At 41.6% G+C, this 26401-nt stretch overlaps 1 protein-coding gene across 1 annotated transcript in view; it reads left to right on the forward strand.

Moving 5' to 3' along the window:
• The window catches only part of HSD17B14 (hydroxysteroid 17-beta dehydrogenase 14), a 336571-nt gene that overhangs the window by 97526 nt on the left and 212644 nt on the right, over positions 1 to 26401 (forward strand). Inside the window, exon 2 of the mRNA XM_044059756.1 lies at positions 22224 to 22262. Within this exon, the coding sequence (XP_043915691.1) occupies positions 22224 to 22262 (39 nt within the window). The remainder of the gene's footprint in view (positions 1 to 22223; positions 22263 to 26401) is intronic.

Raw genomic sequence — 26401 nt, forward strand, 5'->3', positions numbered from 1 at the left:
GTAAAAAATAAACTTTAACCCACTCACATTCATCTCATCCCTCAAAGAATGTAACTGGCATGCTCTAAAGTACCTCAGTCTAGATGACGCAGTTCAATTTTTTAATACTACCTTCCTGAACATCCTTAATTACCATGCCCCCATAAGATTTTCCAGAACCAAAGCACAACCCTCCCCATGGCTACAGAAAACCACTAAGTCAGAAATGAAAAACAGGGATAAAGCCTGGGAGCACTGGCGCAAAACCAAAACCCCCGCAGCTAGACAGAAATTCCTAGAACTACGCAATAGTCAAAAAGCTAATAAAATGGGACAAATTCCAATACTACCAGTCTGCCCTAGACTCCTCAAAACACAGCCCCAAACAATTCTGTTCCTCCATAAACTCCATCCTCCACCCAGGTAAAGTCAGTACCCCTCCTCCTAACATCCCTCACTCCTCAGAAAATATTGCTACCTCATTCAACACACACTTCACACAAACCATACTATCACTAGCTAAACAACACAACCCCCTCCCCTCCAACCCACACCTTCAACTAGTAATCTCCCCACTGCCTTCTCTTTTTCTCCTGTACCTACCTCCAACATAAAAAAACTCTTAACTAAACTTAACCCACCAAATTAGCAGCAGACAACCTCCCAAGTGAATACCTACAAATCACAGCTGATGCCCTGGCCTACCCAGTATCCATCTTGATTAACCGATCTCTGTCAGAAAGTTACGTTCCCACATTGTGGAAAGTCTCACATATAATTCCCCTCCACAAAGGTGGACCCTCTGCAGAACTAACCAGTTACCGCCCCATAGCTATTCTCTCTCCACTCTCCAAAATACTAGAGAGATGCATAAACTCTCAGGTCTCGGACTACCTCCTTTCTAACAACCTCCTTTCCAGTACTCAGCATGGTTTCCGACCAAATATGTTGTAAGTAATTGCTATGTAAATTGTTAATCGCTATGTAATCCAATGTAACTACTGTCTGTTTATTTTACTGTGGAGCTTTTCTCCCTGGGCCTCCGCTGAAAATGGACCCATGTCCAGTCGGGCACTCCCGGTCAACAAATTTAAATAAATAAATAAATAAAAAAGAAAGATAAAACCTGCTTTCTTGCATGGAGGAAAGCCCCCCTGCACCACCCACCCCCTTCTAATTGTATGTACAAACTCCAAGACTGAACTACAAGGGGGAAAGAAGCAAAACCCCAATCCTCACTGTACCATGATCCAGCACAACAAAGATTTTTGTTCGATGTTCTGCATTTTGATGTTCCTGCTTCAATATTATAACGTTCGCTGTTGGGAATGTCTGATGTTTAGATAGGGATCCACTATGATGACCATCTTGTTTTGTTTCCAGTATTTGTTTTTACTCCATGTATTATGAATTCTTTTTGTCTCTGCTACCACATACATGATGGTTTTCTCAATCTGCTGACCCATTCATTCATCTTTGCAGTTTATCACATCATAATACATAATGAATGACTTGAAACTGATTGGTAGAAAACTGTTATACTGTCCTTGTCATACGTCTTGTTATACTGTTTTGTGTAAATAGGCCATACCATATGTAATGTAACAGAGTTGATGTAAGTAGGCCATACCGTATGACATGTAACAGAGTTGGTGTAAATAGGCCATACCGTATGACATGTAACAGAGTTGGTGTAAGTAGGCCATACCGTATGACATGTAACAGAGTTGGTGTAAGTAGGCCATATCGTATGACATGTAATAGACAAAACAAGTGCCAAGATACCGAATGCCATTTCACAAAGCAGAGATAAAAAGATGCACTTTAATGTTTGATGTGTTTACTTCCTTTTTGTAATATATTACAGTGATATAGATTATAAAAAAAAATCTGATGGATCAATGGTTATTTACTTTGACCTCTCTGTTTACAACCACATAACCTAGCTGATCTGGCAAACTTTACTATTAAGGACACTTAAGTTATACAGTAGTATTTTTACAGAGTTATCTTTGAAGTTAATACTTGCAAGCCACCCCTACCTGATGTTGCCTTTTCAGTCTTCCTCAACAAGTAGATAAATCTGATCCGATTAGATTGGCAAATTGTCATGGAAGCCAATAGATTTCCAGGGCTTAATGATTACATTTCACTTGCCCCTATCCTCAAAATGAGGTCTGCTAGATTATAATAAAGTGAGATATTAGGCTGGGCTGATTGCACCTAGTTTTTTAGCATTTTTTAGTATTTTGCAATTATATTTATGATATATAAATCAAATATAGCATATTTATATATGTTTAATATATTTATATTTATATTCATGTTTATTTATTTCAATTGATCTATGAAATACACAGTATTTATACTCATATTTATACTCATGAATCCATATAAATTTTATATATAAAATTTTATATATATATTTTATTAATAATATTTAAGGTTGATATTGGGTATGATTTTATTACATTTTATTTATACATTCACTACTACATATAAATATATTTTAGATATGCAGTGAATGTTTTGTTGTGACTTGTCATTTTGGTCCAAGACCACTAGAGGGAAGTGTTACTGCAGATATGGAAGTATTCCTATATATATATATATATATATATATATATATATATATATATATATATATATATATACATTTGAGTGTTGAGTTATGGATGTAATAAATTTGATACGAAGTTATAATCATTCACTTCATGACTTTCGATATGTAATAAATTTGATACGAAGTTATAATCATTCACTTCATGACTTTCGATATGTAATAATTTTTATCATCCACCATACGATACCAAATAAGTCAGATGTTTCATTTAATACAAAGTGTTCATTTTTAGAGTCCATGGTTAATTATTCATGATTTTGGTTCCTGATTGGCCCATTTGAAATAGCGTGTATCTATAAATATTGATGATTAATTAATTAACAGATTGTTTTATTGATGTCTGATGAAGTCTTGAGTTTTAGACGAAAAACGCGTTGTTTCAATAAGCGTTTAACGTTACATGTATTTTGGATGGTTATCGCATTTATTAAACTTTGGATTTATTCTGTGGCTGACCGGTGTTGGGCATCTCCTTTCAACAGTGCTTTTAAGTGTTTCTAGACATAGTAAATGTGTGTTAAAGGGAATTCTCCCTGCCACCACTGGAGAATCGGACCTTTCTGCTTGTGGCTCCCCCACTGGCAAGCAGTCTTGGGACAAGTCTAAGTTGTCCAAACAAAAAGATAAACAAAAGGAAAAAGGCAAAGATAAGAATAAGGATAAAGAATGCTTCAAAACAGATCTCCTGAGCCTTCAAGGCCCTGTGGTCTGGATTCTAAGGATCTGAGATTGTTGGATCCAGTCACTTTCTTGGAACTGATATGGTTCAGGTCTCCTCCTCCAAGATTCTGTCCAGTTCAAGAGGCGGAGTAATCGTCACTGCGATCCTCTGGGCCCTCTTCCATGGTATCATCTTTCAGGTCCATTCCAACTTTGAGGAGCTTGCAAAAGTTTCTGAGGACCCAGCTCCATATGGAGGTCGTTCTTGCAACTCCCGCTTCAGGTGTGCTGGGCCTTGACCCAACAACCTCCCATTTGTTTTTTCTTTCTCCAGTCCAACCTTCAGATCCAGTGGTTAGGGAGCATAGAGTTGTCCATGGGATGCTTTTGTGTCCCTTACCCACTCAACTCCAACTCCATAGGATCTCAATGGTTCTTTGAGCCAAGAGTTGATGCCCAGGGCTCTGGGTTGACTTTACTGCAGTCAGATCAATCCCTTTCCCTATGCACTTTGGTTATGTATAGCTCAGCCCTAGTGTCTGGTTTGGAGATGAGTTGAGTCAGATCTCAGGAGATTCCACTTTCTGGTTCATCAGATCCCAGGGGACCCACTTCGGGGCCAATTTTTGACCTCAGCCTTTGAGGCTTTCAAAAGGTTCTCAATAGTTCTGTGGAGGAAGGCTCTCATTCACATTTAGCAACATCAGTTTCCCTTCTAGCTTCTTTGGTCCCCTCTTCATGTCATCGTGCAGGGACAGGGACATTCAGCTTAAGTCTTGAAGACCCTGCCCAAGAATGTTCTCCTTCTGCTTCCAAGCCTTTCCCTGAAGCCCCCCATTGTGGAAAAACATAGAAAGCAGGCATATAAAAGGAGGGATCTTGACTCGCCTACAAAGTCCGTCACTGAAGATACCGAGTTCAAGTAAGGGGAGGACTCTCCATGATCCCCCTTGGAATATGTCTCCTTTGGGGACATCCTGGATTTATTGAAACAAGGAAGGGGTTGGCCCACTGATGTACCCACCTAGGAGGAGTCGGTATTCCTCATGGCTTTTGGGGCTGGCCCGTCTACTTCCTTAGTGATCCCTCCCACTGATGTACCCACCTAGGAGGAGTCAGTATTCCTCATCACCTTTGGGGCTGGCCTGGCCCATTTACTTCCTTAGTGATCCCTCCCACTGATGTACCCACCTAGGAGGAGTCAGTATTCCTCATGAGCTTTGGGGCTGGCCTGGCCCATCTACTTCCTTAGCGATCCCTCCCTTTGATGAGCTTATTGATTGTCTCACAGCGGGCATGGAAGAAACCAGGCATGATGGAGCTGATACCATGTAAGCCTAGGGATAGGCCTCCCTGGAGCAATGGTCCCCTCATAGATGCCATCGTTGTAGCAGTAAACACTAAGAATGAGTGTCAGAGAAGAGTACAAGTGTCTATTGCTCTAACTAGGAGTCAACGGCTTCAGACAAATTTGGAAAGCAGACTTGCACTTAGCAACCCTCTTGGGTACCTTACCTGCAGAAATCCATAAGATGGTGGACTCGCAGCTGGCGACCCTACAGTCTGTGTCTGACGTGTCTGTGTGCTTCTTAAGTGTAGCTGATGGTGCTTCTAGCGCTGTGCGTACAGACATTTCTATATTCTGAAATGCCTGGATACTTCTCTGTGATTTTCCAGAGAGCTTCAAGACATCCTTTTTGAATGCCCCTTTCAAGTGGTTCCCCCTGTTTCATACCTAAAGTCATAGAAACGCTAACCAGAAGTGAACAAGAAAGTAAACTCTCTCTGCCATTGGCCTTCATTTTTCTAACCCCGCCCTAGGACCTTTTACTAGAAACAAATAGGTGGAAAGAGATGGTGGTTCTGCAAGTTCCAGGGTTTTGTTATGACAGTTTGGGAGACAGACCCCCCCCCCCCCCAGGGTAGAGGGGGGAACAACTTTAACAGATGTTACTCCCATGGCAGAGGCAGTCTGCAAAAACAAAGATTTTAAGGTCCCTTCAAATCCTTCCAGCACTCTTGAACTTTCTCTGACTAATGCACTTTAGAGGCAGTTGAGGTGCTTATCTCTCCACCCTCAAGCTTGATTAGCCATCACACAAGATTTTTTGGTGCAGAGAATCATAATCAGAGGTTATGTTACTCCTTTTGTTTTCCAATTCCTAAGCAAGCGAAGGAAACATCCCAATGTCCCACCCAGTCAGAGGAAGGCAGCAGCCACAGAAAAGTCAAAACTACTAAAAAAGCAAGTGAGCCAGCATTCTCACCAGACCAGTGAGAGTCCAGAGTCTATTCAAGATTCTTTCTGGTTCCAAAGAAAAGCGTCACCCTCAGATCCCCCCTGGATCTCAGTCATCCAAACCAGTTTGTGAAACACACAAGTTCTGGATGGTCGTGGTTCAGTCCATTTTACCTATGTTGGGGAAGCATAGTTGGATGTCCATGGTGGACCTGCAGGATAAACACTAACATATGAAGATAATGAGGTAATCCAGGAGTTTCTGCCCAGTCACTTTCACTTCATGGCACTGGCCTTTGGTCTCACCACAGCCCCCAAGGTGTTCACCAAATGCATGACAGTGCATGCAGAGTTTCTCAGGCTGCAGGGGTTCTGGGTGTTCCCACACTTGGATAATTGCTCAGAACTGCTTCTACAAGGGATCAACTTGTTGGGGCCAGGAACGTCTTGCTCCAGCTGTATGCCTAGCTATGGTCATGATGAACAAAGAGAATTATGGTTGACTCCAGTCCAGATGATGCAGTTAATAATGTGCAGCCTGGATTACTCGAATTGCCAGACTCACAAATTTCACAGTTCTTTCCCTGAGTCATCAGGCTTCTGAAGTCCTGTCCTACTCAAGAGTTCCTGGCAAGGCCAATACTTCTTTAAGGAGTCAATGGCAGTTTTAATAACTGTGGTCCCTCATGCCAGGTTTTATATGAGGTTCTGCAGTGGACTCTTTCAGTCCAATTGTCCATGCTTCATCAACCCATGCAGTTTCTGATCAATCTAATAAGGATATGTAGATGTATTCATTGGTGGTTGACTTCCAAACTGGTTCTTCTAGGTCGTTTCTTAATCTTTCTACCCCCCACTGCCACCGTGACCACGGATGCTCCCCTACTGGGTTGGGGAGGCATTTTGTAGGGAAGATGGTCCATGGCATGTGGACATCTTCAGAGGCCAACTATCACATTAATGTTCTGAAGATCAGTGCAGTCCTGCTAGCACTGGAGGCCTTCTTGGACTCCTTCTCCAGGGATGTAATTTAAATTTAGATGGACAATATTTTGGTCATCTGGTACATCAACAATCAAGGGGAACCCATTCAAATCCATTATGTTGAAAAGCCTTGAGTGTATGGCAGTGTGTGATATCTTCCTAGCACTTTCTTGTGGCAATGCATATCCTGGGAAAATCCAGTGTTTTAGCAGACAAACTGAGCAGATCCATTCTCCAGCCTCATGAGTGGTGCTTCATAAGTGGTTTCTCAATCAGTTGTTAGGTACTGAGATCTTCAGCCACTGGGGCCAGCCTTACTGCAATCTCTTCATGACCCCTCTCAACACCAAATGCAGCAGCCACTTGCCCTGATTCTCTAGGAAGGAGAGTCACCGAGGGATACTCTGACCAACATTTTGTCCCCCAGTCTACTGTATGCAGTCCCACCTTTTTCCCTCATAACAAAGTTCCTGCAGACAATGATTTGGTACAAGGCAAGAATGATCGTCATTTTCTCCTTTTTGGCCTTGTCAATTATGGTTTCCTTTCTTATGGCCTCATCTGAAACATAATCCCTGGATACTGGAACCTCTCCCAGGCCTTCTCTGTCACCTGCCTGGCCAGTCTAATCCAGACATCAAAGCCATGAAACTAAGTGCTTGATTTCTCCAGTTGCAGTGATGACCAGAAATACTCGGGTTTCTTCCTCTGTGCTCTGCATTCTTTTCCCTTCCCAGAAGCCAGCCACCGGAAACGTCTATAGAAGTAAGTGGAAGAGGTTTGCAATGTGGGCCTCCTGCAAAGGTCTAGATCCTTTCTCAGCTCCTTTACCTTCCATTTTGGATTACTTGTTAGGTTTATTCCAAGTGTGTGTGAGTTTTTCTACTGTCAATGTCCAGCTAGCAGTCATTTCTAGTTTTCATGTGCGTAAAACCAGACCCGTTTCCTTGAAATTGTCTGAGACTTTTTTAACGCTGTGAATCGGACCATTAACTTGCCAGTTTTCTTCCCTAACTTTTCAAACAATGGAGAATATACATTACATTGGCTGGGGTGTTCATTGCCATTTGAGATTGTATTCACATTGCACCAAACGTTTTAGGGAAAACTAATCAACTCTTTTTTTCTTTTCCAGATCCAAATTGCGAAGTGGTGTTTCCAAGGCCACTATATTCAGGCTGCTATCTGACTGTATTGCCAGATTGTCTCAACCTTAAAAACCTACATCCCACTCTTCTACGGCACTAACAGCATCTGCAGCTTTCTTTGGCAGAGTGCCAAGAGATGCTATTTGATTGCAGTTACTTATTGTTTATACATTTGTTTCCCATTATACGCGGGATCTATAGTCTAGGTCTCAAAGTTCTTCTGGCTGCACCATCCTCTGGAATATACTTCCATGAGACTTCCCTGGTGTTATTAGTACTAGGGACTCTCTCCCATTTATTGTCGCAGATGGAAAGACAACATCAGATACAAAAGTTATGTACTTACCATAACACTAGATCTGTGCTGTCTTCTGTCCATCTCAAACCTTCTCTTATTCCATCGCCCTTACCAAATTGTCATGTCTGGCTCTTGAGTCTTGTCTGCAGTCTTGTACTGTGGCCTGGCTTTTCCTCTGATCTCCCTGTTTTTTCTTTTTTCTTAGACAGTAGCGATATGTCTGGGATGTAGGCTGGCAAACTCGATCTGAGGTACGTTATGGACAGCAGGGAGTTATAGGTAGAGGGGAGTACCCTAAGCCCTGGATCTAGAGTCTAAAGGTTGCCTATGTCAGATGCGATTGGACTTGATATACATATTTGTTGAGACAGATGGAAGAAGACAATACAGATCTAGTTTTATGGTATGAGAATAACATTTGTTTATCCGTCACTTATAAGTGACATAGAGTAAGAAGTTTGTGACTACCTTGAAACTTGGGGATTGTGCCCGCTCTAATTTGTTCTCATCAAACTCTGGGGTTTTTGCTTTTTATATGTTTTGTTACTTCGGAAACGTTGTATCTAATTGTTATTTTGATGTTGGAGCTTTTGTCCTCAGGCCTCCACTGAAAATGTACTCAGTCCGGCCCACTGGACTTTCCCAGTAAACAAATGTCAATAAAATAACTTATTTGCTGTTTGAACTCCTTAATACTGCATTTATATAGTTTGTCTTCAATATCTTAAATCATTCTTAACATGCTTACTGTTATCAATGTGTGGTACCTCAATTTTCTTATGAGGTGAATTTCAGAAAATGTGATTGTTGTAGCCTTTTGGGAGTCAACAGATTTATAACTTTTCATGCTTTTTATTTCCTAAGAGTAGCTCATTAAAGCATTTAACTGCTGTGATGAAATAAGTTGCATGTCTTTTTTTGTTTTTTTTTATTTCTCGGCATATTTAATCTTGACAAAATGTGTATGCCACTAAATATTGCCAAAGTAGTTATGCCCATTTTGGTGACAAGTTAAAGCACTTTCATTATTTTTAGTTTATTGATGATTTATGTATTCTGATACGGCAGGTATGAGATCATCTGTATTTTAAAAGGGACTTCATAGCTCTGGACAGACCTGCTCTTCCTAAGATTTCCTTGTTTGTAAATGGTACTCATTTGTTTTCATTGTCATGAGCATTTTTGCAACCATTTGTAATGGGTAGTACTGTCTCCCTTCTTATAGTGGAATTATTAGCCACCCAGCTGCTCACCTGGGCAGCATAAGTCTGGGGTAAAATTTCTGCCTTCCAGTATGTGGGGCACTGTCTGTTTGAAGCTAGTATGTTCTTCGTGTGTTTGTGCTCTTTTTCTCTGGGTACAGTTTCTTCCCAGAAACCTACTGTCTGATTGGTGACATTAAATTGTCTAAGTGCACATTATATTTACCCTTGTGGTTGGTGACATTAAATTGTCTAGGTGCACATTATATTTACCCTTGTGGTTGGTGACATTAAATTGTCTAGGTGCACATTATATTTACCCTTGTGGTTGGTGACATTAAATTGTCTAGGTGCACATTATATTTACCCTTGTGGTTGGTGACATTAAATTGTCTAGGTGCACATTATATTTACCCTTGTGGTTGGTGACATTAAATTGTCTAGGTGCACATTATATTTACCCTTGTGGTTACAGCAGATGCTGTAGATGCATATTACATTTACCTTTGCTACTGTGGTTGAGGTCTCAGCTGAAAAGCATCATGGACTAGCTCACCTGCCTAGCCTGTTAACAAAAATATGTAAATGAATAAAATAAATACTACCCTCACAGGTAAAATACAGACTCTGTTTCCAGACTGGAGTCTTCCTCATATTTGAAGGTGTTAGGGTAAGCAGTTGTACATGTTTCTTGAAAGTGTTGATTTGGTATGAATTGTTGACATATTAGTAGATGTTAAAGGCACCAGTTTCATTTACATTTTGTGCTGTTTACATATTTCCTGGCATGTCTTGCTAGCATGGGGGATTCTTGCCTCTTTCTATACACAGCAATGAAAGTAACTTGGTTGAGCACACATGATGGCTCCTATAACTCTCAGATTATTTAAATTAAAATTTTATAAGTTGTTGATTGAGTAAGTACTGCAGAAGTTGCAAAAGGAATGAATGGTTGCTTTTTGTTGTAAGCATGGTTTATGCGTGAGCCAGGGCAGTGCATGAACTCCTGATGATGTGTAAACATTATGCATTTACATTTTTCCTTGTAATTATTGCATGATGTGTAAACATTATGATTTTAGATTTTTCCTTGTAATTATTGCATGATGTGTAAACATTATGCGTTTACATTTTTCCTTGTAATTATTGCATGATGTGTAAACGTTATGCGTTTACATTTTTCCTTGTAATTATTGCATGATGTGTAAACGTTATGCGTTTACATTTTTCCTTGTAATTATTGCATGATGCGTAAACGTTATGCGTTTACATTTTTCCTTGTAATTATTGCATGATGCGTAAACGTTATGCGTTTACATTTTTCCTTGTAATTATTGCATGATGCGTAAACGTTATGCGTTTACATTTTTCCTTGTAATTATTGCATGATGCGTAAACGTTATGCATTTACATTTTTCCTTGTAATTATTGCATGATGTGTAAATGTTATGCGTTTACATTTTTCCTTGTAATTATTGCATGATGTGTAAACGTTATGCTTTTACATTTTTCCTTGTAATTATTGCATGATGTGTAAACGTTATGCGTTTACATTTTTCCTTGTAATTATTGCATGATGTGTAAACGTTATGCGTTTACATTTTTCCTTGTAATTATTGCATGATGTGTAAACATTATGCGTTTACATTTTTCCTTGTAATTATTGCATGATGTGTAAATGTTATGCGTTTACATTTTTCCTTGTAATTATTGCATGATGTGTAAACGTTATGCGTTTACATTTTTCCTTGTAATTATTGCATGATGTGTAAACGTTATGCGTTTACATTTTTCCTTGTAATTATTGCATGATGTGTAAACGTTATGCGTTTACATTTTTCCTTGTAATTATTGCATGATGTGTAAACGTTATGCGTTTACATTTTCCTTGTAATTATTGCATGATGTGTAAACGCGTTATGCGTTTACATTTTTCCTTGTAATTATTGCATGATGTGTAAACGTTATGCGTTTACATTTTTCCTTGTAATTATTGCATGATGTGTAAACGTTATGCGTTTACATTTTTCCTTGTAATTATTGCAGAGTAGAGGGATCTTGTGCTTTTGTAACTTTTTGAAGTGTACCCAAACAAATTTTGGAAAATACAACAACATGGTTCTTCACTGAACCCCAGAATAATTAGCTTATTGGCATTGCACCCCAGAATAAGTAGCTTATTGTCACTGCACTCCAGAATAAGTAGTTTATTGGCATGGAGCTGGTGCTACTGACTGAGCTGCAGGTATGTTTGAATAGCAGCCCAGGCACAGACTGGGGTCAGTTGACTGGCCATGATGGAGCAGATGAGTCTGCCTACTCACTCTGGTGAGACAGGTGGTGAAGCAAGGGATATTTTCCAGTCTGGGCCATCCCAGCAGAGGAAGAATAGGATACCAGTACTATATGCAGTTGGTGTACCAAGTTCTAGTGTCGTAAGTTCATATGTAAATACTAGACTAACGACCATTAGGGTCTTTATAAGCCTAGCTGTGGAACCCAAACCAATTGTGTCCCTGCATGTCATGAGCATTTATTGGTGGGGGTATATTAGTAAGGATGTTTCTAAAGGTTATGTGTGGGGGTATGTTAGTTTGGGCATAGCTACTGTCTGCCTCTGTCTATCAGACACATGGGTGGCAAACCCCACTGGTCAAGCACTGGTCAAGGTTACACCTAAACAGATTTAGGGATGAACTCTGTTTCACAGCAATGGGGAGCCTGTTCCAGGGCATGGGATCCCCTGAGACAAGTATCTGTCTCGCCAACATGCCTTATTTATGTCACAAGCAAAATTTAATTCCTTGGACCTAGTGGTTCTGATGCTGTTTGTTTAACCAACATGAGTAACCACTGCAGCATCCCTACAGTGTCATCATCCCTGGTAAGATCCGACCACAAAGCAGTCACTTTCGAAGTCACCATCTTACCCTGCCCCCCCCCCCCCCAAGCTAGGGTCAAACAAAAAAAACTCTCCAAAGCTGATTACAACATCCTGAGAGAAGGTATAAACAGCTTCACAGCCCCCTCCCACTCCCCCTCCATAGGAACTGGCACATATGTCCAAACCTACACCAAAGTACTATATGAGCATTTATATAGCTGCATGGAATCAGGGTTACCTGACAGGATGAAATCATCCTCCTCAAGGAAGAGTAAACCTGTCTGGTGGACATCTACAGTAAATAAGCTGTATAATAAAAGGAAAAAAAATTGCTGTCCAGGACCAAGAAGGAGCAGGTGTCTAATTTGAAGCAATCTCTCCTTAGCCTGAAGAAGCACATAAGAGCACTAGTGAAATCCTCCAAAGCAAACTTTGAGTCCAAACTGGCCACATCTACTAAAGACAATCACAAGGTCTTCCTCACATATGTCCACAATCTCAAGATCTGCTCAGAACTGGTGGTTAAGGGCACCACATACACAAACGCTGTAGATATAGCCAACCTGCTGGCAGACAGGTTCAGTGAAAACTTCACTCCTCTGTCCCCCCCATCAGTAGAACAGGACATCCCCAGTATCTGCCCCCCTCCCCTTATCTCTAAGGAGCAAGTCATCACTGCCCTCTCAAAGGCAAAATATACAGCCTCCATGGGAAATGATAACATCCCAGGCTGCATCCTACATGAACTCAGGCAGGAACTTGCAGCACCATTAGGCACCCTATTCAACCAAAGCCTGAGTACTGGCTTCATCCCAGCTGAGTGGAGGACAGTTACTGTCATCCCTTTACACAAAGGTGAAGCATCCACTGATCCAGGAAATTATAGACCCATCAGCCTAACTAGCCTGATCTGCAAGGCCATGGATCTGATTATCATGGACCTCATTAAGAAGAACATTGGCAACCTCCAGACACTTCCCACACAGTTTGGTTTTGTCAAGGGGCGTTCATGCCTGTTAAATTTGGTCGACTTCTTTAGACAGTCACCAAGGCCATAGACTAGGGGAAGATGATGCACACCACCTACCTTGACCTGGCCAAGGCCTTCGATACTATTCCCCACTCAGGTATAATAGATAAACTCTCAACTAGGCGTCAGTCCATATGTTACCAGATGGGTAGCAAACTGGCTCACTCATAAAACCCACCTAGTCAAAATAGGGGAATCCACCTCAAGTAGTAGACCTGTAACAAGCGGCGTACCCCAGGGATTGGACTTGGGGGGTCTCTGCTGTTTGGGAAATACTTCTAAGAGGTGCAGGCCAAGTCTAGTCAGTTATGGCTGACCAAGTCTGCAGATGACTACAAGCTAGGTGCTGTCATCAATTCCCCAAGTGATGTGGGCATCCTTCAAGAGGGTCTCACCCAAACAAATGACTGAAGCCAGAAACATGGCCTCAATATGAATGCAAATAAATGCATCATCATCCCTTTTGGGGAGAGTGATGATCCCACAAATGATCACATTGATAATAAGGTACTAGGCACGCAATCAGTCGTGAGGGACATGGGCACCCAGGTTGATAGCAAACTAACTTTTGACCACCATATTTGCCTCCGTTGTACAGAAAGCTTTCTACATGGCTCACCTCATTAGTAAGGATATTTCATCCAGGGACAAGGTGGTCATAACATCCCTGTATTCTTCCCTTATAAGACCCTTTATTGAGTACAATGCCCCTTTTGGCATGTACCTCACAAAGCACATGCAGCAGCTGGAAAGACCACTGACGTTCCTCACCCAGAGAATCCAGGGCCTCAAACATCTACCCTACACAGATGGGCTAAAAGCCCTGTCCCTCTACTCAGTCTCCTACAGACTCCTAAGAGGTGACCACTGTCTGACATAAAAAGCAATCTCAGACCCCACCTGATGGGACTGCTGCATATCCACAAGTCTAGCTCCACTCAAGCAACCCACACACGTGACCTCAATCTTGTCTGTGGCATCAGTAGGACATGTTGGTGGGACAGATTTGTGTCCCAGAGACTCTCCCTTTTGTGGAATGGACTCCCTCTCCACGTAAATCAGAGTACTTCTTTAAATCTTTTTAAGTGCAACCTGAATACCTGCACGGGGAACAGAAAATACACCCCTGGGATTTCACCTGTGTCCCTGCTGGACAGTGGCATAGGGTGCTGACTTGTCGGAACATGGGCTAAATTCTTGGCTAGGCTTGTAAGGGCCTCAGGGCCAATAGCCTAGTAACTTCCTATGATCCTATGTTTAAAAGGTCCAGCAAAGCTGGATCCTAGCATGCCTTGTATGCCAGGCATCTTCGTAACATATAGGAGACTGGGTATGGAAGTAGGGCTTTAAGATGATCTATATAGGGCGATGCGTTTATACCCTGGATTCTCCTGATAGGGAACCTTTGTTGGAGTTCTGCAGCATATGTCTGGTCAGGTATATGCCAAAAGGAACATTATACTCAATGATGGGTCTGATAAGGGGCAAATAAAGTGGCACTGTGACTTCCTTGGACCTGGATGCCATGCCCTTACTTACAAGTTGGATGACCTAGAATAATTTTCTACTACTTTGGCCATGTGTTAGCCAAAGGCCAGACTGCTGGCTACATATGTTCCCAGATCCCTGATTACTGGGTCAACTCTTAGTCGTGTCTTATCAGTGGAGTAATTAGCCTGGGTGGATGTTTACGCAAAGGGCACTGTAATGCATTTCTTAGCATTCAGGTTTAATCCATGACTTTGCCACCAGTTTTTTGTCAGTGTTAGACCCTCATTTAAGATGTTTGTGTCATATGCAGAATCTAGAATTCCTTGTTTGCAGTCTTCTGCGAACATTGTCACCCAAAGGTCTTTGGCATTAGCCTCTACTGTCAAGAACTAGTGGAGGTGTTCTCACCAATTCTGACTTCCTGTGTCCTGCCTATGAAACCGTTGACAATCTATTGAGTTGTGTAGGGGTTTATGCCTAGTTTGGTGATCTTGTCAACTCTACCTGAGTGGGGCATTGTATTGAATGCCGTTGTCGGATCCATGTAGGTGGTATACACCATTTTCCTCTTCTATTGCCTTGGTGACCTTCTTAAAGACATCCATTACATTTAGAAGGCATGACCTTCCCTTGACAAAGCCAAATGGGTGTGGGTCCAGTGTCTGAAGGTTGCCTATGTCTTTGTTGATCATTTCCATGATAATTCGTTCCATGGCTTTGCACGTTTACTCATTAGGCTAATGGGTCTGTAGTTTCTGGAGTTGCTTTATCGTCTACATTGTGTTGGAGGGAAGCCGTCTAGCTTGTCAGTGGGAGTGGTAAGCACTAGGTAACCTGTCTACTACATAAGGAATGGTTCTGGCCCAGAAATTGTAGTTATTGGCCGCCTGGGCAATCTTTTCCATCTCTCTCAACTTTCTGATTTGAAAGCCCGCATTTGCACTTGTTTCTTTCCTGTAACTAGTTTAGTGCAGATACAGATTCTTAGTTTTAGCACTTGAATTTGCTTATTCGTGATCAGCACTTGTTCAGAACTTGTTGTAAGCCCTAAATAACCTACTAATTACTACAACACTCAACCTTCCTCATTACCTAGAGGAAAACAGTTTTTGCACTTACTTTCCTCACTTGCTTAGAGAAAAACAGCTCTTGTACTCACTCATCTAGAGGAAAATAGTTTTTTATTCAGTCATGTCCAAGAGTCAGCTCCCAGTGTTCTCTCCTATCTATCTGATGAATCTGGGCATCTTGGGGCAATGTAAAAATTGCCTCATGTACACAGACAACCCTCTCCTCCTACCATCCAACACCACAACCTGTGAGAGATGCACTTATCTAGTCAAACTGGAGATAAAGCTCTCTCCAACCAAGACTGAACTTGACAGTCAAGAGGAGAAGGTAAACACTTGCACCACACCACACTCATCACATAGTCTCACTAAACCTACACCACCAAAATCCACACATAGAAATGCAAAAACATTCACGGAGACTCTCAATAATAATCTGCCCAAGCAGCAGAGACCTCCAAAGCAGAAACACAAGCAACTTCCACCTCCCCCAGCACAACCCAAATGACACATAGCCCACAGACTCAGTGTACTACTCAACCACAGCCAGTAAGGCAAAACAACGTATCCAACACACTAGTCATAGGTGACTCTGTAGTCAGGCACACTGATGTCCCACTCACCGGCTAAACAAGGAGAAGGTTACTGTCAGCTGCCTGTTGGGTGCCAGGATCTGCCACATAACCCACACACTCAGGTCACTCCACAACAAGTACAAATATGACTCTGTCATTGTCCATGTTGGTGTGAATGACCTGAGATGTACCTCCCTGGACTACATGAAAAGAGACATGGAAGAGCTCTCCGATCCTGTAGCCCAGGCAGGTATTACCCTAGCCCTGAGTAGCATTCTGCCATCGCCCAGAATGATACCGCAGTACAAGGACAAAATTATTGACTTCAACAATTGGCTAAGCTTCTGGTGTCATTTTAAGCAGATCCAGTATCTGTCTGCTTGGGATGACATGGTCGAAAGACCACGATGCTTTGCCAGAGATGGCCTACACCTGTCACCCCTGGGATTCAGGATACTGGCTAAGGCTCTTGTCACCCCTATAGTGCCTTTTTTAGGCAAGGTTCAAATGACAAATTCACCACCGTAACAGGAACAGGCAAGCAAAAACTGAGGGTAATGCTCCTCAATGCAAGAAGTCTAAATCTCAAAATGCACTCACTCGAGGCACTCCTTAAAATGGAGAACATTGATATCTGTGCAGTGAATGAGACCTGGTTCAAGGCTCCAGAGAGCACCACTGCACTATCAGGCTGTAACTCATACCACACAGGCGGAGGTGTGTACATATTCATTAAGGCTATCCACACCTCCAGGCTTGTTGCTCAGCATAATACATCCAAGGTTATCCAAGTGCAACTAACTCTGGGCAAAACTGCAATCCAAATTGTAGCTTGCTACAGATCCTCCACCATGCCCCATGATTCCCACTCCTCTTTTCTTGATGTACTGGAAAATATTAGGGTTCAACCAAACACCCTAATAATGGGCGATTTCAACTACCCCACCATTAACTGGGAAATCTACTCATGTACCCACTCCTTCAAAGCTTTTTGGAATTCATAAACTCCAATGCCCTGGGTCAACTTATTCACACCCCCACCAAGAGCAACAATATCCAAGACCTAGTCATTACCAACATGAGTTACCGGTGTTCCACACCTGAAGTTAACTCCTGGTTGGTCCGATCCCACCATAAGCTAATCACCCTTGATATCCACATCCTGCCCCCACAACCCAGTTAAGGAAACCACGGTAAAAAATGTCTCTAAAGCCAACTTCATGCTTCTTAAGACAGAAGTGGTGAACTTCATGACACCCATGCAGATGGACAATACAGTTACAACTGCTGAATCCTACACAAATGCACTCTATAAGCACTTACCCGAGTGCATGGATTGTGCTATCCCAAACAGAACCAAGACGCTATCCTCCAAAAAAAGGAAGCCAATCTGGTGGCCCTCTGCCATAAACAAACTGTACAACAGAAGGAAGAAATTGTTGCAAAAGAGAGTAAAATCCCATGAGTGAAGGAGCTCCCTAGTCAGCCTCAGTAAGAAGCTGAGATCCCTTATAAGATCCTCCAAAGCTAGTTAAGAAAACAAAATCTCCACTGATTCTAGGGACAACCAGAAAGCATTCTATAGCTATGTCAAGAATCTCAATGGCAACACCCAGATCTGCTCCGAGTTACAGCACAATGGCATGAAAATTACAGAACCAACTGATATTGGCAACATCCTGGCAGACGGGTTCAGTGCTAACATTACCCCCCCCTCACCCCCTAAAGGACCCATATCTATACAGGAAGAATGCACAGCCCCTGTAATCACAACTACACAGGTAAAAGCTGCACTCTCTAAAGCCAAAAACACAGCATCCATGGGACCGGACAACATCCCAGGCTGCATTTTACACGAACTTCAGAATGAACTGGCTCCCCACCTAAGCACCATGTTCAATCATAGCCTCACATCAGGCTTTGTGCCCACTGAATGGCGTACAGCAACAGTTATCCCACTCCACAAAGGGAGAGCCACAACTGATCCTGGGAACTATCACCCTATTAACCTGATGAGCCTGGTCTGCAAGTCCATGGAACATATCATCATGGAACTCATAAACAATGACATTGGTAACGTCCAAACTCTGGATCCCACCCAGTTCAGGTTTGTGAAAGGCAGATCATGCCTCCTGAACCTGATTGACTTCTTTGAGGCAGTCACCAAAGCCGTAGATGAGGGTAAGGTGGTTCACACAGCCTATCTTGACTTCGCCAAGGCTTTCAACACCATCCCCCATTCTGGAATTATAGCTAAACTAGGTATAAATCTTTAAGTCACAAGATGAGTTGCCAACTGGCTCACTGACAGAACCCACACTGTAAACGTTGCACACTCCACATCTGACCTCAAACCAGTGACAAGTGGAGTACCACAGGGTTCAGTCCTGGGACCTCTCCTGTTTGGTATCTACTTCTCTGAAGTACAGGCTAACACAGAAAGCCTCTGGCTAATGAAGTTCGCAGATGATTGCAAACTAGGAGCCATAGTCGAGCTCCCAAATGATGTGGAAATCCAACAGAAGGGCCTCGCTGAGACAGACGCCTGGTGTCAGAGCCATGGCCTCAAGCTCAGTGCAAAAAGTGCATTGTCATCCTCTTTGGTAAAAACTCTGTATCCATGAACTACTACATTGGCAGCAGTCTACTTAACACCAAATGTGTGATGAGACATTGGGACTCAGGTGGACAGTAGTCTGTCCTTTGATAGTCACATCACCACAGTAGTCAGGAAACCCTTCTACGTGACACACCTCATCACAAAATGTTTCTCATCCAAGAAAAAAGAGGTCATCGTTCCCCTCTACTCATCACTCATTAGACCCATTATAGAGTACAATGCCTCTTTTGGAATGTACCTCACAAGACATCTGCAGCAGCTGGAAAGGCCACAGAAGTACCTCACAAAGAGGATTACTGGCCTCAAACAGATGCCCTACACTGACCATCTCAAAAAACTCCAGCTTTACTCCATAGCATATCGCCTACTCCGAGGTGATCTCTGCCTAACATATAAAGCTATGTCATACCCAGAGCTGTTGGACATACTACACCTAAAGAAATCCCAATCCCTCTGAGCTACACGCTCTAGGGACCTAAACCTTGTCACCACAATAAACAGGACATGCTGGAGCGATAGATTCCTGTCCCAGATACTTCCCATAATCTGGAACAGGCTACCCATCTATGTCAAGCAAAGTGCTTCATTAGCGCTCTTCAAGAAAAATCTTGGAGTGGATGGGAAATAGGAAATACACCCCCAGGGATCACTTCTGTGTGTCTGCTCGACAGTGGCACAGGAAAATAACTTTCTTGGGTGGCGTAAGCCAGGGAACCTTGTTGACTAGATTTACGTAGACCCTCGGACCGATAGCCTAGTACCTACCTATGAACCTATGAAGAGGAATAACCATTGCAGTTCTCCATTCTCATGGTGCAAAGCCTGTTTTGAAGTTATAGTTGAAAAGAAAGTCAAGTGATCCTGACAGGTCATCTTTCAAGCTATTTTGGAGGCATCCTGGGATATTGTTAGGGCCCACAGTGAGGCTGTGTTTTGGCCTTAGCGAGTGCCGCCAGGACCTGCTCCTTATGGTAGTAGATATTTCATGGGGAGGAGGAAGGGGGAAAGGGTGGGGGTGAAGTTTAAGCTGAATTTGTCAGCCAGCAGATTCAATATATCGCTGAAAATGGCACTAATGACCACCAGTTTGCCACACTGATGTGTGCTGCGTTTCAGGTTGCAAACATAGCTGTAGAAGGCCTTGTGGTTATCTTTAGCCTGTGAGGCTATCTTTACCTTGTAATTGGCCTTGTTGGGCTTAATTATTCCTCTTAGATTCCTGTTTAGTTTAATTAGAGAGCTCTTATCATTGTGGGAGTTGCTCTTCTTGATTTTAGCCATGACTTTTTCCTTTTCTGTATACTCTATTAAGGCTAGGAGTCCACCAGTGTGGTTTGTTTTTAGAGTTTGTTTTAGGCTTACATCTAATAGGTATAGCAGCATCTATACAGCCACTTGCATTGTTGTACTAGCTCTCTGTGACTGTTGCATGGGTTGCTAAGAACTTGGGGTTAGGAGGGGCATTTTATTTTAACAGGCTATCGCTTAATAGGACCTAGGTTGCTTTGGAATAGTTTCTAATTACAGTGTTTGCTGAGCTTACCAACCTGTTTTTTTATTTCAAAAGAGACAACTTTATGATCCAACGTCACCATTGAGGCCGTCTTCCATATTGGTGAGGCAAAAATGCAGCAGCACATCTGTGATCATGTGATCATGACATCAGATCCTTGGCAGAAATGCAGCAGCACATCTGTGATCATGTGATCATGACATCAGATCCTTGGCAGAAATGCAGCAGCACATCTGTGATCATGTGATCATGACATCAGATCCTTGGCAGAAATGCAGCAGCACATCTGTGATCATGTGATCATGACATCAGATCCTTGGCAGAAATGCAGCAGCACATCTGTGATCATGTGATCATGACATCAGATCCTTGGCAGAAATGCAGCAGCACATCTGTGATCATGTGATCATGACATCAGATCCTTGGCAAAAATGCAGCAGCACATCTGTGATCATGTGATCATGACATCAGATCCTTGCCTGGCATTTCGCTCAGAGGATTAAAGCTCTGTACTGTTAATTAGCTTCTTCCTGTAACTAGATGTTCAGGGATTGATTTCTTCCGTCTCCATTTGTGCAAGTCACTTCTGCAGACAAGCCACCCAAGCTGAACAGGTTCCATGTAGCTCAGTGATCTGCTTGGACCTTTTTCAGCCCCTGGGTAGATCAATCTTTTGCATTTCTCCTACAAAATAACTAGAGCTACACTGATGCACGTCAGATGATCTCCTACAAAATAACCAGAGCTACACTGATGCACATCAGATGATCTCCTACAAAATAACCAGAGCTACACTGATGCACATCAGATGATCTCCTACAAAATAACCAGAGCTACACTGATGCACATCAGATGAGTGGAAACCTCATGCACGTTGTTGACTGACTGCAACCCTTCATATGCATCTTCATTGCAAATACTGACCCTAGGATTAAGCTGTAATGTAGAACAGGATATCATCTTGATGACAAAATATTAGTAAAAAATTGCACACTTCTATGCCTTGTGGGTGGGGGGGGGGGGTTAGTTAACAAAACAAAAATAATGTTTCCACAGTCAGAACGGGAGAACCATAACCTGACTGCCCTACTTGTGACCAGTGCGGCCCTTTGGAGCAATAGACAAGGCAAACAGCAGTCTAGGTAAGGGAATCAGTTGTTTAAAAGTACACACGGACACATATACACACACACACACACACACACACACACACACACACACACACACACACACACACACACAGACACACACACAGACACACACACAGACACACACACACTCCATCTACTCATTTTTAATGAGGATGCCTTAGGGAGAGGGACAGTCGGTCAGTTATTTACTGTTGGATAAAGCTGCGCTTTCTACATAGTATATCTACACAGATAAAAGTAAAAGCAAAAAACTTTAAGGTGTGCAAAACCTGTTATCACTGTAATAATTTAAAAAGCATTGGAATTGTCCAAAATGTAAATTTATGGGGCATATAAGTGTAAATCTAATTTGGAATTTGAGTGAAATTTTGTTTTTCCTGGATATTGTAAATGGAACCAGAAAGCATATATCACAATAAAAATGTAATTCAGATACACAGGACAGAAGCAGGTGTTGCGGGTTCCTTCTTGTATTCCTGTCTCAAGGCAGGGGACCAGATCAAGTTATCAAAATCTGTAATAAGTAAAGGTCTGGAAGTGACTCAATAAATGCCAATGATGGCAAATTAATGCAAAAGAAGGCAGGCTGGGGCCAATATAAGATGTATTCAAATACATGTAAACATGCTGACTCATCCAAGTGTCACTTTATTATATTGCACCTGTCCTTTGCTGTAGGTTACATGACTTTTGTCATGAACATTGTTTGCCATTTAGTTAAATCTAGCTCACACTGCATTTCTGCTTCTATTTCAGTGAAACATGGATCCAAAGTCGTCTTTTGTGCCAGAGGAAGTAAGTGAGCATTTTTTCATGTGTGTAAGTGCGAGTGTGTGTGTGTGTGTGTGTGTGTTTAGATTTTTTACTTTTCATCTTGTTGCATTCTTACTATGTAGTGGATTGGGTTAAAACAAAATTGTATTATGTGATGATTTGAAAGTGAAAATTATATATCAGCCTTCTGTAAACAAAAGTAGTTTTTATTCTTATGTTGAAAAATGAAAAAAGAGCATATTAAAACATGAAATTATGGTTTTAGTTGGGTATCTTTCACTAGGGCTTAAAGAATTACACCCAGAAGCAAATAATGCAGAAAGTGAAAGATGTGGTAAAAGTAAATGTAAAATGAAATGTATTACTTTTTAAATAAAAAGGAAGTTAATGAACTGAAAAATGCATAACTTTAGTTAAATGGTACTTTGTTGACGTCCTTAAAATCTCCTTTGTAGAACTGTAGGACATGGGCGCTCCACAATACTGATGCAGGTGCTATGAGTACTAAATGTACCCTATTTTTGGCCAAAGTAGCTTTCTTCCCATATTAGGAAAGCTGTTAATTCGATATATAATCCACTTTTCCTTCATTCAGTAAGTTCAGAAGACAATGGGCTGCTCGTGTCTGTCCTTGAGATAGTGCACAGCTGATGGTTTTGTTCCATCTCCCCCAAAACCAGCCTCTTTAGCCCATGTTGATTGATCCACATTTGCCAGTCTCATTAGCCAGTGTCAGTGTAACCGGACTTTCACACAGTTTATCAAAAAGATCAGGATGAGTGCAAAGTAAAAAAAAGAGAATATACTGGATTCATAATCGAGAGAATTGTAATCATGTCTCTGATAATAACCGACTTGTGTGCTTGAGACATAGATGTAAAGAAACTCACCTTCAGAGTAGAGGGGAGTGAAACATGACAATCTATAAAACAGTTTTTTACAATAGTGAGAATGTTTGGATGCTGTTCTGTGTTGTTCGGGAGTCTAGAGCTTAACAGCACTGAAAGGTGCTTAAAAAGTTGATTTTCCTTTAACTTTGGTGTGTAAAAAGAGTTTTCAGTGTACTGTAAGTTACAGTAATGGAGAACAATCAACCTTATGTAAGTTCAGGTCCAGAAAACCAGAGACGTGTTCTCAGTGTTATTAACTGCGCTCATCAACAAGGTCTGTATTCAAGTTTCTGTATTAATTGTCTCTGTTATGTTTACAAAGCAAGATTTGATGGGTCTGTATTACCAGCTCGAACATTTAGGTTTCTGAATACCTAAATATCGAACTGGTAATATCTAAATCCAAAAAAAAACAGGAACGGCTGCTTTCACGCAGGGAAAGAATTCCCTTGGCCGTAAAAAAACAAAAAAACTTTTAAACCCAAATGAAGTGGGGGGCTTTGCCACCCACACCCACCCTAACTAAATATACCAACTCTGAGATTGCTCTACATTGGACAAAAGGTCTACATCCGCCTAACGGCCAAGGGATTTCTTTCCCTGTGTGAAAGTGGCCGTTTGTGGTTTTTGGGTTTCGATATTACCAGTTCGATGTTTAGGTATTCGAAATCCTAAACATTCGATCTGGTAATAGAGACCCGATTTGATAAGGTACAATAAAAAGAAGAAGAAAAAAGGAGCAGCTATCAGAAGGCTACAGTTCTGAAGTGCAGACCAGGTAAGTTCTCACTACTGCACTAAATAATGCATGGATGGTTATATATAATTTAACATTTTCTCTTGTCCTGCAAAGTAATATTAACGTATTACACAGCTGCATGTCCACAGTCTGTGAAGGTGTATGCACAGGTAAACCGTAAATTATTTATGCCATTTTTCTTTGGAATGTAACCACTGCACAGAAATTAAAAAAGACCACCAGTTAAAAATCACTTGTTTACCAGAAGCCAACTTCACATCCCCACCCCCCACACACTTGTTTTAGACTCATTTTAAGTATAACTTTTAATTTTCATCGCACAGCACTGAGAAACCCTATGCAGCCTCTGGTACGTTATGCATACATTTCATGCATGACTGACTGGTACAAAGTAGGTCTGTTTTAATGTTTACCTTGTAAATATTTACTTTATGTAAATCTGTCACAGTACGCTAAACAGCTCTGTTTAACATGTTACATTTTTAAGGTAGTCAGTTTATGCTACAACATATTCACAGCTACTTGGGTACTGTTGCTTCACGCATGCCCAAGCCATCAGAATGTTACGGTGATAACTGTTATGTAGAAATAAAACACTGGCGAGGTCCAATGTTCTTCATTATTGCCCTACAAGTATATTATACAAACGTTCTTTTGTAACTATGTTCATTTGTTTTATTTCTATTTTGATTCTTATCAATAAAAGTTGTTGAAAAAAATTATTACTATCCTGTGCGCCTCAACTCCCCAGTTATTCGTTAGAACCCACATCCAACATTATTTTATTAAAAATAAGATGTGAAAAACTGGATAGGACATAGACCAAACACATGCAGACAAGCAAGATGCAAATAAATAGGCTCATTGTGACATTCCACTTATAAAAAGCTGTGGAAACTACAAAAGCAACATTCAATATACAATTAGTGCAAATAGTATAATTATCACATGCAGCTGAAATGAACGGGATACAGTAAATCAAAGTTAAAAAAATCAGTAAAAATGCTAAGTGGAGTATATGTGATATATGAAATATGTGTCACTGAAGATAGGGAACTCAATTTTGGGACAATTTTTGTCACTCTTCACACAACTCATTCCCTAATTTAGTAACGCATATAATATACTTCAGATAGTACACTCCATACCTCCTACATGTACATACATAACACACATGGGTTACCTTCATGTGGTAGAATATTCATTTCACGGAGTGAGCTTAGCGCTTGGGAAAATAGCAGAATGCATGTTTTGTCAAACATGCTTTTTACCAACCACTACAAACATTGAATGTGTGTGTTTAAGATAAGTGTAGCGAAATTTGGACATTATGGATGGGAGTGTGTGTCTGCATGTTTGTGGGTTAGGATTGGACTAGGTAAGGAGATAGATTTAGTGTTTTGCATGTGTGATGATGAATACAGTGTTTGTGTGAGTGTCTTATGTGGAAGCAGGTTACACCTGTGTGAGTGAGTGTCTTTTATAATGACAGGTTATACCTGTGTGTCTGATTTTCTTGTGTGGTGGTAGTTTACATCTGTGTGTCCGAGTGTTTTGTGCAGTGGTAGGTTACACCTGTGTGTCTGATTGTGTTGTATATTGGCAGGTTACACCTGTGTGTCTGATTGTTTTGTGTGGTGGTAGTTTACACCTGTGTGTCCGAGTGTTTTGTGCAGTGGTAGGTTACACCTGTGTGTCTGATTGTGTTGTATAGTGGCAGGTTACACCTGTGTGTCTGATTGTCTTGTATATTGGCAGGTTACACCTGTGTGTCTGATTGTGTTGTATAGTGGCAGGTTACACTTGTCTGTCTGATTGTGTTGTATAGTGGCAGGTTACACCTGTGTGTCTGATTGTCTTGTATAAGGGCAGGTTACACCTGTGTGTCTGATTGTCTTGTATAGTGGCAGGTTACACCTGTGTGTCTGATTGTGTTGTATATTGGCAGGTTACACCTGTGTGTCTGATTGTGTTGTATAGTGGCAGGTTACACCTGTGTGTCTGATTGTGTTGTATAGTGGCAGGTTACACCTGTGTGTCTGATTGTTTTGTGCAGTGGCAGGTTACACCTGTGTGTCTGATTGTTTTGTGCAGTGGCAGGTTACACCTGTGTGTCTGATTGTGTTGTATAGTGGCAGGTTACACCTGTGTGTCTGATTGTGTTGTATAGTGGCAGGTTACACCTGTGTGTCTGATTGTCTTGTATAGTGGCAGGTTACACCTGTGTGTCTGATTGTGTTGTATAGTGGCAGGTTACACCTGTGTGTCTGATTGTGCTGTATAGTGGCAGGTTACACCTGTGTGTCTGATTGTGTTGTATATTGGCAGGTTACACCTGTGTGTCTGATTGTGTTGTATAGTGGTAGGTTACACCTGTGTGTCTGATTGTCTTGTATAGTGGCATGTTACACCTGTGTGTCTGATTGGCTTGTATAGTGGCAGGTTACACCTGTGTGTCTGATTGTGTTGTATATTGGCAGGTTACACCTGTGTGTCTGATTGTCTTGTAT

This window comes from Protopterus annectens, chromosome 17.part0 (assembly GCF_019279795.1).
Source record: "Protopterus annectens isolate FY-2018-M chromosome 17.part0, PAN1.0, whole genome shotgun sequence".
Taxonomy (NCBI): Eukaryota; Metazoa; Chordata; order Ceratodontiformes; family Protopteridae; genus Protopterus; species Protopterus annectens.